Genomic DNA, 16,500 nt, shown 5'->3' on the forward strand with positions numbered 1-16,500 from the left:
GTAGGGAATTTAGACGCAATAGGAAGGCTTATCGAAAAAATAAAGAGAAAAAAACATCTGACAACCGGCCCCAATATTGGAACAACAAAAGTCCATATGCATAGTCCATACCTAAGGTACTTCTTTAGATGGTATTCATATAGACTTGTGTTGAATGTTCCATTACCGTTAGTCCGGTCCTCCTTCGGAAGCAATCACTAGCCCAAGTCTGGGAACTTGGCGTTAATTGCAGGGGCCATTCCAACCCCGTACACAGTAAAGCGACATTACATCATGGCGCGCCGTGCTGGGGACTTGCAAGTTGAACCTTCCCTCTTGCGAACTTACACTAGTCTATGCACGCCTTTCTGCTCATTTCAAAGGGCTCTTTACCAACGTCTCATCTTGCTGCAGCAGGCGAGTTCTGGGTTCCGCACAACTTGAAAAAGGGCGCTTGGGCTCTTCAAGGACGAAGACGCGCCTGGTATTGGTGGAGCGGCGTGTAAAGAGGCGGCGGCCACAGCCACTTCCACTTTGCCCTGGGTCTTCGTACACTACAGACTGCACTCCATCCTCAGCCCCCGACCACCCGAAGCCGTTTCGTCGCTTTGAGAATTCGACGGGCTGCCCATTGACGCTTATGACATTACCTTGCAACGCTTGTCAGACACGGCCGCGTCATGCTTCCCCATTGCTAGAGAAGCAATGCCCAAGATAAAGCATCGCTCGTCGCGCCGCGCGCCGCCGCCCAAAGACAGTGACTTTGACCACGAGATCAAGCTAGTAGACCACTCAGCTCCCGCCCCACGATCTTCGGGCCAGGACGAGTCATCTCGCCCGACCTCGTCGCGCGAGACTGCCGATGCGGGCCCATCCTCGGCTCGGCCAGGCTCCGGAATCGCACCCTACAGCCTGGACAATGGTGAAGTCGGGGCTGTGGGGAATGGGACCAGGACCGGCCCAGATGACGAACGAGCCTCATCTATACCCAATGGCAATGGCCCCTCTGTGCAGGTCGAACGTGAGTAGTCGGGCAAAGCCGGGCACAAATGGGACGGGTTTCATACTGACATGGCCTCCAGAACCCACTCCCCTGCACGAACCCCAAGGGCCAGCAGATACAGGAGCGTTGACGACATCGACAGCGGCGGATAGCAAGATGGCCAAGTCAAACACCAAGCCGAAGTCGCCCGAGTCCGTGGTTGACATTCTATACGAGAACCAGAGAGGCGGCTTCCTCTGCGGCATTCCGCTGTTCTCGTCCAAGGCGCTCGGCAATCTCGACCCGCCGCCTTGGACCAACTCGGCCAACCACGCGAGCCCTACAGACATATACACGGCGCAAGTGCCGGATCCAAGCTGGGAATGGGGGTGGTCGGCCTGGCGGATTAACCACGACGATGAAGTGGACGAAGATGGCTGGGAGTACTCGTTCATGTTCTCCAAGAAGTTCTCGTGGCACAAGGCGCGCTGGTGGAACTCGTTTGTCCGTCGCAGGGCGTGGATCCGGAAGCGAGTCAAAAAGGATCAGGGTTATCTCGAGTCGTTGGATCCGCACATGCTCAACACCGAGTACTTTACGATTCGGTCGTCGATGGACCTGAGCTTGGAACGCAGCCCTAGTAGGGGTGCCAGCAACCGGGGCAGTAGGGTGAGCTTGAGCACGGGGAATCTCGAACCCGTCGAGAAGCCTGATATTGAGCACACCGACACGCTCCTGGCGGTGCTGCGCGAGTCTAGGATCGACAGGGAGAAGATTGAAGCCGTCGATAACTATCTAGAACACGCAGTGGACGACCTCGCGGGGCTGAAGGAGGCCATGCACGAAGTCATGTCCGTCTTTGTCTTCCAAGCGTCGCGCCGCGTGCTCTTAGTGAAGCTGACGGAAGTATACGACAAAATGGCTGCAGAGCAGAACAAGGCGGGCAAGGACCAAGACAAGGCAGATGCCACTCAGAAAGAGAAGAATCTTGAGGCGGCGATCCACCACGCGGATGAAGAAGTGAGAAGGCTCGAGTATTGGAGTGACGTGAAGAGCATGGCTGAGGAGGGAGACTCGAAAGGCGCGGCTGACCACCAGCAAGGTTGGGACCCGAGCTGGCAAGGCGTCGACAACTCTGGCCCGTCAGCGCCAGTGCCCGAGCACGGATGAAGCAACTCGGGGGCACAACCGCAACGGAAGACGACTTGATGACTATATCCCTTATTATCCTTGGTTATTATAGCTAATTATTATAATTCTGGTTAGCCGTGAGCGGCGAGGCATGGCTTTGGTAAGATGCCGCGGACAAGGGACCTGTACTACGGTATTACCAAAAAGGGCTAGAAACTATATACCCCGCAAAAGATTGGGTTCTATTTCAGCGCATAAATTTGAACTTGATGTGTACGTGTAGAATCGCAGACTGAGGCAATTGGGAAGGACGAGCCGCGATTCATTTTGGGGCAAGCTTCAAACCCAGGGTTAGGGTTCATAGCATCGGCAATGTTTGACGGGAGCCCCTAACATCGATATTACAGGTGGCTGCGGGGGCGGGACAGTCGCTGCACGCTTTGATACAGGGGTCAGTCTCTACAGTATGACTCTACTGACTCTATTACCAGCAATTCTTATTTCACACTGTAACACGGCCCCTGTCATCTCGATTTTTTTTTCTCTTCCGGCATTCAAAGTCAAGCCAAAGAAGTCTCCCAACCCCCAGAGCTTTGCAGCCGTCTCTCGTCTCGCACCACCACCACTACCGACGCCAGCGCTACCGCCCGGTGTATATGAAGCAGCCGCGATCTTGCAACGGGTTGCGAAGATCTCACAGAGTACCGAAATGCGCGGATTATAACCAATGTCCCTGGGAGTCAAACAGCTATGGAGAGACTTGCCGTTGGCGAATGCCGCTCGCAGGCCCGGCCTCTCCCTGATTCCCAGGGGAATTCCAGGTCGGGCCCTGACGGTCGCCGCCGTCGGTATTGCTGATGTTAGAGCCGGAGTCGGGAGCCGAACTGTCCACAGCGGCCCTCAACACCGCAACACCTACCGCACTGCGCCAGCTATACACCACAGCAACCTCACAGCCGCCCTAGTGCTGCTGACGCCACCGCGACAACGACAGGTGCCAGACCAGGACGCGCCGACCCTGCTAGATCGCCTGGCTCCCCTGCCCATCCGTCCCCACGGCGAGCTAGAATCAGTCTTCGTCGAGCCCTACACGAAGTATCCGTCGAGGCAAGAGACGGAGCGACACGAGCAATTGCGGTTGGCTCAGGTCAAGACCCAGATTGGTTTCCAACTCGACCGCAGGCGCCGTGATTTTACCAGAGACCCCGACTGGCGCGTCACGCTTTGGTTTCTCAAAAACTCTACACGTGACAGGTCAGGCCGCCCGAACGGCCCCAGCGCCGTCAGGGTCCACTTCACCAAGGACTCGACGCCGCTGCTCATGTCTGGCGATGGGGGTAAAAATGGCCTGTGGAACCTTGCGTCCCGGACTGGATGCCAGGTTACGTTGCATTCTGGACAGGGGGAACAGGACGGCCCTTTCCTCTTTCTGTCGGGCCCTCCAGACAGCATTTCAAGCGCCGTGTCGGACATCTTGGCAGTCACCAAGAGTGTCTTGGTTGTCGCTGTCTCGGGAGATACTGAGGATATTCTGCACGACGGAGGGCAGATGATGATTCCTCCCCTTGAGCTCCCGGTCGAGCAGGGTTCTGACTATGCGCAAAATTCCTATATTCATGACCCCTTGCCGGAACAGCAAAACCGACGCTATGATTTTTGGCGGCCCAAAACGTGGACGAAGGAGTCCTTCGAACGATATGTAAAGTTTTTGATATACAGCCTCCCACCCGCATTCACTGCTCCAGCATTTCATGCAGACGAAGTGGTACACGAATTGATTTCCGTCTTTGAGCTCCCAGCTGCCTCACAGTTTGTGTCGGATTCGGCATTCAACCTGGCCTTGGTTTACATGGTTCGAAAGACCGACAAGTATAGGGGGGCGATCAGAATCAAGTATCCCTACGATAGGCTGCATGCCCGTGCAAGAAAGCTGGGGCTCTCAATAGACACGCAAGTCCACAATCTCCTGTTAGAGCCTGCCGTCACGCTCAGGAATCTGAAAAAGTTCAAGGACGGTCTTTGGAAATTGGTCCGTGCCGGTCATGCTCCCGACTTCCAGACCTGGATGCACTTCCTTCGCATGTTTGCGGCCGAGGAAGTCAAACGATACATCATCCATGCCATGTACGGGAAAGGTTTTCTTAGAACGCAGGACGAGATCCGGGAACTAGCTCAGGAAATGGCGGAGCTCGACATTTACCGCTCAATACAGCTGGGCCACAGCATGACCTCGTTTCTTGCCGCCCAAGACGCCCTCTACGGTCCGGGCTGGCTAACCAAACTTGCCGCCGAGAAGATACTTGATATCCTCGGCCGTTATGGGAGATTTCACGACATGGAGAGGTTCCTTGAAATCATGGACGCGCAGTCAGTTTGGACCAACAGCCGCACGCTGATGTCCATTATTGGGCACTGCAAGTTGCAGTCCCGGCTCGAGACTGCATATCGGTTTGTTGAGCTCTATAGTCGCTACGGCATCACACTAAGCAAGACGGCATTCAAGCTTCTATTCCACCTGGCCTGGTCTCGCGGGAAGCCCCACACGCTCAGTGTGATCTTCCGCTACGCCCTCTGGGACAGTCCCGAGCAGTCGGGCTTGCAGGACTCCGCCGGGGAAATCCTTACGTGTTCCAAGTCTTTGTCAAGGTTTGCCTGGCAGATTTTGAGGCGGCCCGTCAAGGTCGATAATACCGATTTTCTCAAGCATCTCCTGAGAGACTTTCTGCTCGACGATTTGAAGCAAGGAGGTGTCAAAGATATGACCATTTCAAGCGACATAATGAAGACCGTGTACATGTGGTATAGACAACGGCACCGCGATTTTGAGCCAGTCACGCCGTTTCACGTCTTGCTACGGGAGTCGTTGAAGAAGGACGACCAGCTTTCCATCAAGGCAGCCACGAAGGGCTTCTCGTGGGAGTCTCCCGGCGGCGAGGAACCCGCACTGATGCCGATACATATACGTATACAAAAGCGGGAAAAGCCACTTAATTGGTATAAGCCGATGGAGCGCACCGCCTCTGATGACCTCGCAGCGGCCGACAAACCGAGAGATTGGGAGAGAAATGGCAGCAGCAGCAGCAGCAACCAAGATCTCGAGAGCGATCAGGATACCATCTCCGACACAAGTGAACCCAAAAATGAACTTGACACCGACGGTTACAATAATTACAGCGGCAGCGACGACGCCCTCGATGGTGGCTGGCAGCACCAGATCCGCAGCTATGGCACAGAAGTGGCCATGGGAGGAATCCTGAGGCACCCAACACCGGACATGATCACTTCCCCCGCCACGGTCGAAATAGATCGACAGCGTGGCAGTGTACAAGATCCATTTTCTATATTAAGATTAAATTAATTACAATACTGTACATACATAGTTTCTACTTTCACGACCGTGCACATAACCAACCAGCCATGGAATGGGCACCTTGTTCCTCACGTACTCTTGTGCGAATAGCAGATTGACCATAAAAACAAACTGCGTAGCCTGATATTCCTGCAACCCGTTGCTGTCGGTGGATTCAAGCAGATCAAAGCAGAGCAAGGCGAGGAGACATAGAAGTAGAGACCAAGTGGGCACGTATGTATAAGGGAAGCCGAGCTCTTTTGTTATTCTTCTATATTTTCCTTGTTTCTCTCTCTCTCTCTTTCCCCTATTTCTCTATTCCTCCTCGTGTAGTATTCGACCAGGGGTATTCGAGGGTCTTCATGCCGCATGCCATACCCTCCCAACCACTCGATCATCCGCACATCAAGTCACGCTTCCACGCACCCCGCACAGACAGACGGCCACGACAACAATAACAACACAAAGAATGGGTAGGAGGGAAAAGTAGGGTTTCTGCACCCTCGGTATACCTATTATTACTCAACGGGAAAATGCAAAGGGGACTGATATCAAGGTTTTTGGGGAGAAGACGAAGAACTAACCAATAATACAGATATCATTAGGTTCAAGTGTGTGTTTTGTTGCTGCATGGCCACAGGGATAGATTTGAGGAAGATCGAGGGAACAAAAGTTAAGACAGGCGGGAGAGAGATGCAGAAAGACAGATAGATGGATGCACGTTTGATGACGACCGGCCGGCTATTACACAGACCAACCACCCCGAATATGGCTTGAGGGGACAAAAGGGGGGAGGAGAGGGCGAAGGCGCAAATCAAGAACAACAACAAACACAAAAAAGAATAAACAGCTGGGGTAAGTCGACAAAAAATAACAAACAGTGGAGAAGGGACAAAAAAAGCGGGGAAAAAAAGGCTGCAGGCCCCACGTCCTTCTTTCCCGCCGGTTCCTGATCCCATCCATCCATCAATCCATCCATCCCTGGGCCCCTGAAAGCAACGCCCCCCTTCCCCCTTCCCCTTCCCCTCTCCACCCTTCCAACCCGGCCCGCAACCGTCATTCATTCATGGTGATATAATCGGGTTCCTCATGGGGGCATTCATTTCGTGTCTTTCATGCGTCCTTCTTCATCTCGAGGCCCTCGTCGGCCTCTTCCTTGACCTTGACCGCCTCGGCGCCCTTTTCCGGCTCCGATGTTGTCCCAGCCTTTTCTAGAGCAGCGTCCTTAGCCGACGTCTTCTCGTCTGTGCCGTCCGAGGAGCCCTCTTGCGAAGTGCTTTTAGAGACTTGACTGGCGAGGTCCTTATCCTCCTCCGAGTTGTCAAACATCTCCGTGTCGTCCGAATCGGTCAGAACCTCGGTCCCGTCGCCTAGGAAGATGATACGTCCCCTATAGCCGCCCAAGCCAAAGCTCTTGCCCTGCTTGTTCTGCTCCTCAACATCATAGCCGCTGTCACTATCATCAAAGTTATGATGCACGCCCGGACCGCGGAACTCAGCTATAGTGGAACAGCACCATGTATTAGTGACCAAGGTCTTCTCTAAAACGGTGGTTACGGCGCATAGTATAAAATAAAACAGAACACAAAGAGAAGAGGGAGGGCAATAGGGAGTAGAGCGGATGGTGGGACGCGGTCAAGGGGACGGCGGGCTCCTACCATATTCCGGGGGGGCGCAAGGGCCATCACCATTCGCGACCCGTCTGGCTATTTCCTCATACCACTCTTCTTTGCTCCGTCCTCTGAGGAAGCCAATGATGATCATGGTCATGTTATCACAGCCCACGCCGCCGGTCTCCGAGTTGGAGGCCAGACAATTGTCCATCATGTTCTCGCATATCTTCTCCAGTTCCTGCTTGGCAGCAATTCCTCGCCTGACAAACTCGACAACGGCCTGGGAAGACTGGCAATCCCAGATACCTGAGAGGGGCGGAAAAAGATCCTCGGTCAGCTGGGCTTGTCCAGAAACTAGGAAAAATGAGGGGGGGCAGGTAGGGCAACTCACCGTCGCAGGCAATAACGAGGAACTCGTCATCGTCGCCCAGGTCGTGCACCACGACGTCCGGGTAGGCCGTCACTATCTGCTGCTCAGGCGCGAGCTCGGCGCTCTTTTTAAACTCGAAATCGCCAATAGCTCTCGAAAGAGCAAGATTCCCGTTCACCCGGCCGAAGTCGACGAAACCTCCTGCAGCTGTAATCCGAGCTTTCTCGCCTACAAACACGAAAAAAAGCACCGCCAGTTAGCGACAAGACCGGAGTTTCGACTGAGGGGAGAGGTTTTGTTGCGCACCCTCGTTCTGCGGTTTGTGGTCAAACGACAGCGGCTTCGCCCTGCCCTTCACGCCCAAAACGCTTCTCGAGTCACCAGCATTTGCCTAGAGCGCCCGAGTTAATAAGCGGGGAAGAGGGGGCAAGGCGGGACACGCGAGAAGACTGACAACGTAGATTTTGTCTTCGGAAATCAAACCAACACAGGCGGTGCAGCCCGAAACTTCCTCTTCGTACTTGGGATCTGCTCAGTAAATCCAAGTCAGCGGGGCGGGTTCCAAGCTGCAAAAGCCCCTCTCGCACCGTCATCATCATCGGGTTTCGGCGGCCTCGGGAAAAGCGGGTTCAACCATACCGTTCAGGATTGCTCGATCGGTCGCGAGAAACCCGTCCTTGAGGGCCTGTTCGTAGTTGCCCGCCTTGAATGTGTCCTGGTTCGAGATGATGTTGTGAATGTGATCTCCAGCGAAAAGCGCAACCTTGTCTCCGCCATGGCCGTCGTAGACGCCGAAGAAGGAAAGCCTCGACGCGTGGTTCTTGGCTGCCTTGGGGTCCTTGGCTAGTAGGTCGAGCACCGTGGTGTGCGCGTCCTCCATGCTGATGCGCCAGCCCTGCATGGCCGAGACGCCATAGAGTAGCCGATCATCTTCGCCTTTTGCGGACGCCTACAAGCCACATATCACCCCAACATCAGCGTCTGGTTGTCAAAGGCTCAGCGGAGAAGGCCACTGGTACACGAGGCTGTAGCCAAGAGGACAGCAGGAAATAAGGAGACGCATCGACGAAGGGAGCGCGAGAGGCACGTGCAGGCCCAGCCGGTTGGCGAGGCTTCGAAAAACCTCATGGCCGCGAGTTCATGCCCAGCGCCGTGAGGCATGCCCGCGCGGGGTGACATGGAGGGGGAAAGTTGGGCAGTGATGGATTGGCGCGTGGAGAGACGGAATTTCCAGCGGAATAGAGGGCATTCCCACGCACCTTCTCAACGACAGGCTCAGAGAGTGTCTGGCCCATGATGATGCGATCTCGTAGAGTAAATCGGCAGCAAGGCGGCTACCGGTTGCAGGGAGAGAGGGGGGTTTTGTCGGAGGTTTTGGGGCTTTGGGTCAAAGAGGGGGGTGGGAGAGCAGGAGGTGGCCCGAGTTGGATTTTTCTGAGTGAGAGTTAGTGACCTTTGTCCGCCAATGACGTTGAGTGGAGCTGGTCGGGTCGCTCGCTGGCAAAAATAGAAAGGGATGCCGCGAGAGAGTTGCAATGTCGCCAGAAAGCCTTTTCTTCTCAACTTCTACGTTTCTAGTCACAGGTTCACTATGGTCGCAGGCCCGGGCGGATACGTTGCTGTGCAATGAAGAAAATTGGGTGGTGAAGCGGGGTCACTGCAACAGAGGGCTCGTTTTGGCGTGGCGACTGTGTGCAGCGCAGCGCAGCTGACAAGCCGGGCAAGGCGCGCCAGGGGCCAGAAGCGGAGGTCAATCTTGCGAGGAGGACCTAAGGTATGCTGGTCGCAGCAAATCGCACCTTAGCTTTAGCAGCCCTTCCAGGTCGGATTGTCGGGCAGCGCTGGCCCAAGGATGGCCCTCGAGAGCCCGGCGACAACAGAACAAAGCACGTCTTCGAAATAGGAGGCTATTCGGGCACAGCGGACGACTTGTTGTCTGTATTGCTGGTCGCGTGTGGGGTACTACCTGTTATACGTATGTCATACCAACAGCACGCTCAAACGTGCAGTACCTCTCTCGCGTCTAGAATTGACTACGGTGCGAATTCAACTTGGGGACTTCCCGTTGCGTAAGTCAACGACAGTATGGCTAGGAGCCAGAAAACGAAGGACCTCAGCCTCTGACGGCGCCGGAAGGCAGGGCAAGTTCGTGCTAGTGGAATAGCAGCTACACAGTGCAGCAGGTGCAGAGTACTCCGTCATCCATGCTTGAGGAATGCGTGCAAGTGCCACTGTGCCACCCAGTTGGTGGAAGAGGTTGATGAGGGGTTTGAGGGGATGCGCCTGCCCCAGAGAGGAAAGACGTCACAGTGTGTACTGTGTGTGACTCGGTTGGCGGGACCTATCGCTGGAGCCTTGGAATCCTCCTCGTCTGGCAACCTGGGCCCAACCACATTTGGCGCTCGCACTGTGCGCCGACAGATCTAAGGTAGATTGAATGACGAAAGTGGGCACGCGACTCTCTTGTCCCGTCGTTATCGCTTCTCTGCGATGCGAGCAAGGCTGACACGCTACAGGCACCCGCGCCCTTCTCCCTTGCTGTGCGTCTGCCGCCTTGCCTGCCTGCCTGCCTGCCTGCCTGCCTGCCCCTCAGCCTGCCACTGGCCGCCGTGCCTGCACGAACCGACCGCGTCATACTTCCTACTCCGTACGGAACAAACACTAATCGGATAATAGCCATGACGAACAACACTGAGATCCGGAGTCACCGGCTGAGCTGAAGTGGCTGTCTCTCCGATATGGAACCGGCGGTACTAGTAATGATACCAAGAGCTTTCTGCCATTATCAATTCGCAATAAACAACCTAGAAGCCCGTATGAACCGTAATTGATTACCCCAAGGTAAATATATGCCTTTTGAAGCCTTATCAAATAAGGAGTTCAAATCAGTTGTCGAGTCAAAGAAGGTGACTTTGGTCCTTGCGGAAGGCATAACGATCTATTCATATGAAAAAAGAAAAAAGGAAAAAAAACATATAAGCGCTTTGGAACATTCGTCTGACGGTACTCCGTGGATAGACATGGGGGTTATATCGCTCTTGGGATTACGTGCTTATAACACGGTGGGTTTTATTAGGGGCATATTTAGTTTCGCCGACTCGGTACGAGGAGGCTGTCTCTCTCGATCAAAGGCCTCAGATGTAGACAGCATAATCCGAATCATCCCTGCTTACTTGCGACCGACTGTGTCTGTCCAGCTTCGACCCTGCCCGGCTAGCATTCTCAGATTTCCGGCATTTGTCCGTTTCTACATCGCCAATGCTGACCACATCTGTGAAGATGCTTGTTCCGGTCGACGCTTCGGCCCGACCCTGGGCTGCCGACCCTCGGCTCGGGGATTCAGTCTCAGACTCCAGCCTCGAGATCTGGTCAAAGTTCCAGTCCCGGATGATTGGGGAGTCCTCCAGCACTGTCCAGTTTCGTGCCGACCCCTCCGCGGTGCCCCCCGAGGCTGCCGCTCTTGTCCTGCCTGTATCGTCTGAGCTTCGTGTCGCCTCGTCCCCCCACCTGTCTGTCGAGAGAACCGTGGACCACGTATCCAATGGTATAGAAGCCGGCATCCTTTGCAGGTTCTCCCAAGATATGCCTAGAAAATCACGCGAAGATTCGTGACTCGCCACCGAACCCGTCTCGGCAACCTCTTTTCCTCGATTCCCTTCTCTTGCCTGGGTGCTGCTTGGGGTGCCAAAGCTGAGGCCTACCCCAAGACATTCGTCTGGCCCTCTTCTGGTGACAGGTCGAGCATAGAAATCCCGCTTGGGCAGCTTGGCAAGGGGCGGATGCGGCGAATCGAGAGCCAATGGCCCTTCATCACGTTGTCGCGGACGCTCCGGTGTCCTGCTTTCTTTTTTATAAGCAAAGGTGTCGACACTCGACGTGCTGAGCCGGCGAGCCGTCGTGTTTCCCTTCGCTAGAGCGCCTTTAAGCCACGGCCACGAAAATTTGCCACCCGGCAAAGACGGATAATATCCCAGCCTTGATTCTGTTCTCAGCGGCTGGACCTCTTGGTAGGCTTCTGTCAAGGAAACGCGACCCGACGGGAATGATTTAGAGCCCGTGCCCCACCAGTGAGACTTCCCGCCACTGTCGGTATATGCTGAATCGGGGGTCCGCTGTATGCTCGAGACCTCTCCAAAGGATGGTATGGTGATCTCAAGGGCATCTCTGAACGAACCTCTGCTCCTGTTGCCAAACAGTGCAAGGGAGTTCCCGTCGACAATTTCACGAGTATCGCCGTATAAGCTAGTCTCGGAGACGTAGTCGATGGATGAGCTCTCCTTGTGCTGTTTCTGAGACTGCAGGCTCGCGAGCAGTGATGTTCTCCCAGCTTTGGACAGGTTTCCAGTAGCTGAGCGGCCCCTTTCTGTGGATAGTAGCAGCCGAACCGCAGTCAGCGGCTGGGCTGTCTCGCTATCGGTTTCCCAGTCTCCCAATCTTGAGCCTGTGGAATCACTCAAATTCGGATGAAATTCATGCGCCATGGACCGTGGCTTGTCAAAACGACCCGGTGGAAATCTACTATGGTGTTTCTGTTCCCCGATATCCGTTACGAAAGCTCCAGGGAAAGGGCCAACTAGGTCTTCGTCACTCGGCTTGGACTTTGTTGAGTTTTTTCGACTGCGAAACCAGTAGAAAAGTAAGATTGTGGCGGCGAGGAGCAACAGAAGGACTGGCAGTAGAGTTGTTACTAGAATAGGAGACCTCGTGCCACTTTCGTTGGCTGGAAATACTTGGCCATCCGATGTTCCCGTCGTCGGCTTGGTTGGCACCGCAGTAGGCGACTCTCCTGGGCCAGGCTGGACATGAACTGTTATAGATACTGATTCAGACTTCCCGGACTGTTTCGATGTCGCTTTGATCGTGATTCTGAGAAGAGAGTCGTTTGATCCGTCGGGAATGTTGCCAGAAATTGTAGTTGTGCCAGCACCAACCCGCACCCAAGCTGATGACGGGACCGCTATAATCGTAATGTCTATATCCTCGGGTTGTAAGAGATACGGACCGAGGTCAAGTGAAAACGGCTTACCAGCCGTAGTTATTTGAACAGGAATGCTTCCTTTGAAGAGGCTAGATCCCTGGGTTGCTTCATCGGGGATATTGACGTGAACAGTCAGATTCAGTGTGTCTGAGAACCTGTCTTGAAGTGCAATGGTGAAATTTGTCGAGGCAGCACCTTCCGGCGGGACACCGGATATGTGCCAAGTGGCTTTGTCGACGGACAGCCACTGGGGGATACTCGGCGTAGAAGCAATAACTACATTCTCGGTGGTGGACTGCTGGCCATCGATCTTGATGTTGTCCCGTAGTGCGGTATACAACACCGGCTCCCCAATCTTGGTATCCAAAACTATGGCAGTCTGAGCCGAGGTGATCTCGTGGGCTCCGACAACGATGCCAAAGCTCAGGGAAACGCCCGCAAAGCCGACAACGTCGCTTGCGATAAGCCGGAATGCGAAGAGTTGCGGTGGCTGTATCAACGAGCTGAACGGTGGAGTCTGGCCCAAAAATGAAAGACGGTTGGGGTCGAACGAGACCCAAGCGGGCAGTGGTGTATTATCAGCCATTACGGCATAATAGTTCAATGACCTTCCGGATGGGTCCACAAACGTGTCTTGAGCGAGGTCGAACGAAAACCGCAACTCTGGAGGCGTCAAGATAGAAGATGGCTCAGAGAAGACACCGAACCCAGGAGGCTGTTGTTCAAGGGGGACGTTGACCCGTGGACCAGGACTTCGCGACACAACCAGCGTGGTATTGAGGCTTATTGATCCAGAGTCGTCCGTCGCGACCAAGACTATGGGAACTCCCAGCACCTGTCCTGGCGCAACGTCGGCATCGTCTGGCGTGCCGAACAGGCGTCGTGCGCCGCTGTCTATGGCGAGCCATCTAGGAGAGCTCGCCAGCGTATAGACAATTGTTGATTGGGAGGAGAAGGTGGCCGGAGAGAAGACGAAGGAGAAAGGTTTCCCAATCCTGGCAACTAGAGGAACTTGCGAGTTCAGAGGAAAGGAGATAATGGGAGAGGCGGCGGAGAGGCTTGCAAGCAGGAGAGTTGTCCATGATATTGTCGACGGCGCCATCTCGACAACTGTGAGAAACTCGCTCCAAGAGAATGACGGCAAGATATCGAGACCATCTAATCTAGGTTACAGGAGGAAAGAGATGGACTTGGCTCAGAGTTTTACAGATGCTCGAGACAGACATGATCTCCGAGGGGCTGTGAGCCCTGACTCCCTTGCATCTCATTACCATACGCATGTATGTATGTATGTACAATAGCATTGCTAAGGGCGCAGTGTCCATCTATCCCTTGGCTCTTTTTGTCTAGAAGACATGGCAGGTTGGGTAATATACGTGTTGGCATTCCAGCAGTGGATGGGGTTAGAGTGAATAGGAGATAATCGACTTGATTGTCTCGATTGTCATCGAAGGGAATGGGGGAATATTTCCGAACAGAACTCCAGCAAGAAAGACGCTCCTCAACGGTCCATTTGAAAACTCCCAACGTGGCCGGATGGATTTGCTGACCATGTAATAAACTATTGCGGTCTGCGAAACGCCTGGAGTTGCCGTCCGCAGAATCGCAAGTTATTTTCGCACGTGTTTGTGCTTGTGCTTAGTATTGAAGAATGGCCAAGCTAGCGTCCGCAAAGACGGTTCCTTGTGCTCCACCATTGAAGAAAAGGGAGAGACGATAACAAACGAAAGACGCAGAACATCGTCATAGAAGTTACCGGTCTGCACTGCAGTGGGCATCAAAATGTGGAATGACTCGTTTGGAATCTTTTCAAACTCGGAACAGATATTCCCCCTAAGAAGACAGACAAAATGGCTGACAGTCTGCTTTAAGCTGCCGCCCAGGAACTGCCCGAAGTGAGCAAATTGTGGGCAGGCGGTAAGAGAACCTGAACGTTCCTGCCATGTATGCTTCCTGACACTTGCGGGATGGGATGATGTGGCATGGCAGGAAGCCGCGGACAGCAAACGCGAGCTAGTCAGCAAGGAGACGGCCCACAAACAGCATCCCTGGAAAACTTAAATAAAATCTTGTGCGGTTTCGGGAGACTGACGATGGCGCCACCCACGTTGTATGTACTAGTATCAGCAGCTCAACGTCCAAAGAATACCAAGGAGCAGACGAAGCGCAAGACACACTAAAAAAGCCCGACATGAGGAACGAGGAAGAAGCGGCATTGCCTGACGGGTTCTCGACGTTTGATGTTGACGAGCAGCTGGCGCCGGTGCCCGACTACAAGCGCGCGGGAGACACAGCATTCCTCGACTTTTCGGGTCTTTTGGCCGAGCCCCTGAAGCTCCACGAGGATCTGAAGACGGGATGCGGAGGGCAGCTGTGGCCCGCCGGGATAGTGCTCGCCAAGCACATGCTGCGATACCATCGAGATAAGCTGCAACACTCCAGAATGTCTGTGCCTTTGCTGGCTGTCTTCACTTACCTCGTGGTGTTGTGGGCGGTGGCTATGGTGCAATGAAAGTGATAAGAGCGATTTGTCTTTGGCCGGAAAATGCTGACAGACAACCTGTTCCCGTTCAAAGCCTAGAGCTCGGCGCCGGGAGCGGGCTCGTAGGCCTGGCAATCGCCAAAGGTTCTAGCATCGATCTCCCTCTGTACATCACCGACCAAGTGGAGATGGAGGCGCTCATGCAGCACAACATTGTCTTGAACAGACTCCAGGGCCAGGTCGAAACCAGAGTGCTCAATTGGTGAGTTTTCAGTTGCGGGTGTTTTGCGCGAGCCGGCACCCCTTCCCCCCTTCCCCCTGGACCCGCCTTCAAAAGCGCCCAACCGGACGCGGGGTTTCGCGGGATCATCGGGGCCTGTTACCTGCTTCGGCCTTCCCGAGCGTGTGAACTACACACGGAGAAAGAAGGGTGTTCTAACGATGATATTTGTCGGGCGGTTTGGCATTAGGGGCGTGCCGCTTTCGCCAGAAGTTGTCGACTTCAAGCCCGAAATTATTCTCGCGGCCGACTGCGTGTACTTTGAGCCTGCTTTTCCGCTGCTGCTACGAACGCTGCACGACTTGCTCGAGCTGAACCCCTTGGCCACCATCTACTTTTGTTTCAACAAGAGACGACGGGCCGACATACACATGTTCAAAACTGCTAGGAAATCATTTCATGTAACGGAGATCGAGGACGCTGACCGGCCGATTTTCAGCCGACATGGCATATTCTTGGTTGCCTTCACTCGAAAATCTCCCGAGCCCACCCCCTCTCGTGTTGCCTCTTTGGCCCAGTAAAGAAGCCCGGTGCTTGCTTGGTAGAGCGTGTGTTTTAGCTGCAGCGCTTATGTAGGAGGCGGAATAGACTTTTAGAGGTAGGTAGCTGCAAGCCCGCCCATAACTGCAGTGTGTCAACAAGTCACAGTATCCAAGCAAACATGTAGCAAGTGAGACAGGATGTGTTCATGAGTGCTCAAGGCACCCACATAAGGAGCCGCCCGCAAAGCTCCAACGGCAAGAGGCCATGTTCATGATAGCAATCACGCCATTGACGCCCGAAATCAGCAAGTGATCAAGGCCAACAATCTCGCCCAGGATAAAGACAATCGAGGAGGAAGCGCTGTTTGGAGTAGGTAGAGACTATAATAACACAATAACAACTTTTTAACTTCCTTTGCCCTCGGCCTCTCCCGCTTGGTTGCACATAGAGAACATTTCGTCCAGGCATTTGGGAGTACATAGACTGCTCAGAAACTCGAGTCCGGCACGAAGAGAATTTTTCCTTTGACTAACTAAAGGCGACGGCGCCGTATTACCAATGTCTCAACTGTATATTAGCACGGATGACACCGCCGTGGCAGAGGGAGCAATTGAGTTTCCCAGCACTGGTGCGTTTCGAGACAGGATTGCTCAATGACGGATGATTGGATAAAATCATCGTCTTACGGAGACAAGACCCGGATTTTTGGCCTGGCTGGACTCGCCGTTCGGCCTGGCGGGATCAGAGCTAAGAACGCATTTGATCACAAAAATTCCTAAATCAACCGTGCCGTGATCGTCCCGTCCCCCCAGCCAACTTCGGATGAACGCTTTTTCCTACTTGCCAGCTCAGG

The 16,500-nt window shown here is 54.1% G+C and overlaps 5 protein-coding genes across 5 annotated transcripts; 3 read left to right on the top strand and 2 right to left on the bottom strand.

Moving 5' to 3' along the window:
* The first annotated feature begins 233 nt into the window (after positions 1-233).
* B0T26DRAFT_810581 (uncharacterized protein) lies at positions 234-2,525 on the top strand. The gene is made up of 2 exons (XM_060447269.1): positions 234-1,000; positions 1,062-2,525. Exons 1-2 carry the CDS (start codon positions 685-687, stop codon positions 2,129-2,131), a joined length of 1,386 nt encoding a protein of 461 aa, XP_060301542.1. The 5' UTR covers positions 234-684; the 3' UTR covers positions 2,132-2,525.
* A 119-nt stretch (positions 2,526-2,644) lies between these two features.
* B0T26DRAFT_800385 (uncharacterized protein) lies at positions 2,645-5,654 on the top strand (the record flags this gene model as incomplete). Its single annotated transcript, XM_060446998.1, has 3 exons — positions 2,645-5,414; positions 5,473-5,489; positions 5,582-5,654. Exons 1-3 carry the CDS (start codon positions 2,820-2,822, stop codon positions 5,652-5,654), a joined length of 2,685 nt encoding a protein of 894 aa, XP_060301543.1. The 5' UTR covers positions 2,645-2,819.
* A 26-nt stretch (positions 5,655-5,680) lies between these two features.
* B0T26DRAFT_182505 (uncharacterized protein) lies at positions 5,681-6,708 on the bottom strand. Its single transcript, XM_060433625.1, has 2 exons — positions 6,026-6,708; positions 5,681-5,936 (listed from the first exon to the last, which is right to left on the bottom strand). Exons 1-2 carry the CDS (start codon positions 6,503-6,505, stop codon positions 5,847-5,849), a joined length of 570 nt encoding a protein of 189 aa, XP_060301544.1. The 5' UTR covers positions 6,506-6,708; the 3' UTR covers positions 5,681-5,846.
* B0T26DRAFT_611917 (phosphatase 2C-domain-containing protein) lies at positions 6,621-13,477 on the bottom strand (the record flags this gene model as incomplete). The annotated part of the gene is given in 11 exon segments (XM_060435910.1): positions 6,621-6,940; positions 7,100-7,360; positions 7,446-7,652; positions 7,731-7,815; positions 7,879-7,955; positions 8,064-8,373; positions 8,684-8,730; positions 9,657-9,740; positions 9,752-9,790; positions 10,133-10,287; positions 10,605-13,477. Coding segments are annotated over 11 exon segments (4,458 nt in total), but the record flags the coding sequence as incomplete, so codon positions are not given.
* Positions 13,478-14,593: 1,116 nt separating this feature from the next.
* On the top strand, positions 14,594-15,685 carry B0T26DRAFT_636937 (putative methyltransferase-domain-containing protein; the record flags this gene model as incomplete). The annotated part of the gene is made up of 3 exons (XM_060436882.1): positions 14,594-14,847; positions 14,979-15,146; positions 15,355-15,685. The coding sequence occupies 3 exons, from the start codon at positions 14,594-14,596 to the stop codon at positions 15,683-15,685; spliced, it is 753 nt and encodes a 250-aa protein (XP_060301546.1).
* Between the last annotated feature and the right edge of the window lie 815 nt (positions 15,686-16,500).

This window comes from Lasiosphaeria miniovina (assembly GCF_030549165.1).
Source record: "Lasiosphaeria miniovina strain SMH2392-1A chromosome Unknown B0T26scaffold_2, whole genome shotgun sequence".
Lineage (NCBI taxonomy): Eukaryota > Fungi > Ascomycota > Sordariomycetes > Sordariales > Lasiosphaeriaceae > Lasiosphaeria > Lasiosphaeria miniovina.

What these genes read in the sequence shown, in the direction of transcription:
- B0T26DRAFT_182505 (XM_060433625.1), bottom strand. Translation starts at nt 6,505, where the DNA reads ATGAATGACGGTTGCGGGCCGGGTTGGAAGGGTGGAGAGGGGAAGGGG. An exon ending in TAATGATATCTGTATTATTG is followed by an intron (nt 5,937 to 6,025) that starts GTTAGTTCTTCG and finishes CCGAGGGTGCAG; the next exon opens with AAACCCTACTTTTCCCTCCT.
- B0T26DRAFT_810581 (XM_060447269.1), top strand. Translation starts at nt 685, where the DNA reads ATGCCCAAGATAAAGCATCGCTCGTCGCGCCGCGCGCCGCCGCCCAAA. An exon ending in CCCCTCTGTGCAGGTCGAAC is followed by an intron (nt 1,001 to 1,061) that starts GTGAGTAGTCGG and finishes CATGGCCTCCAG; the next exon opens with AACCCACTCCCCTGCACGAA.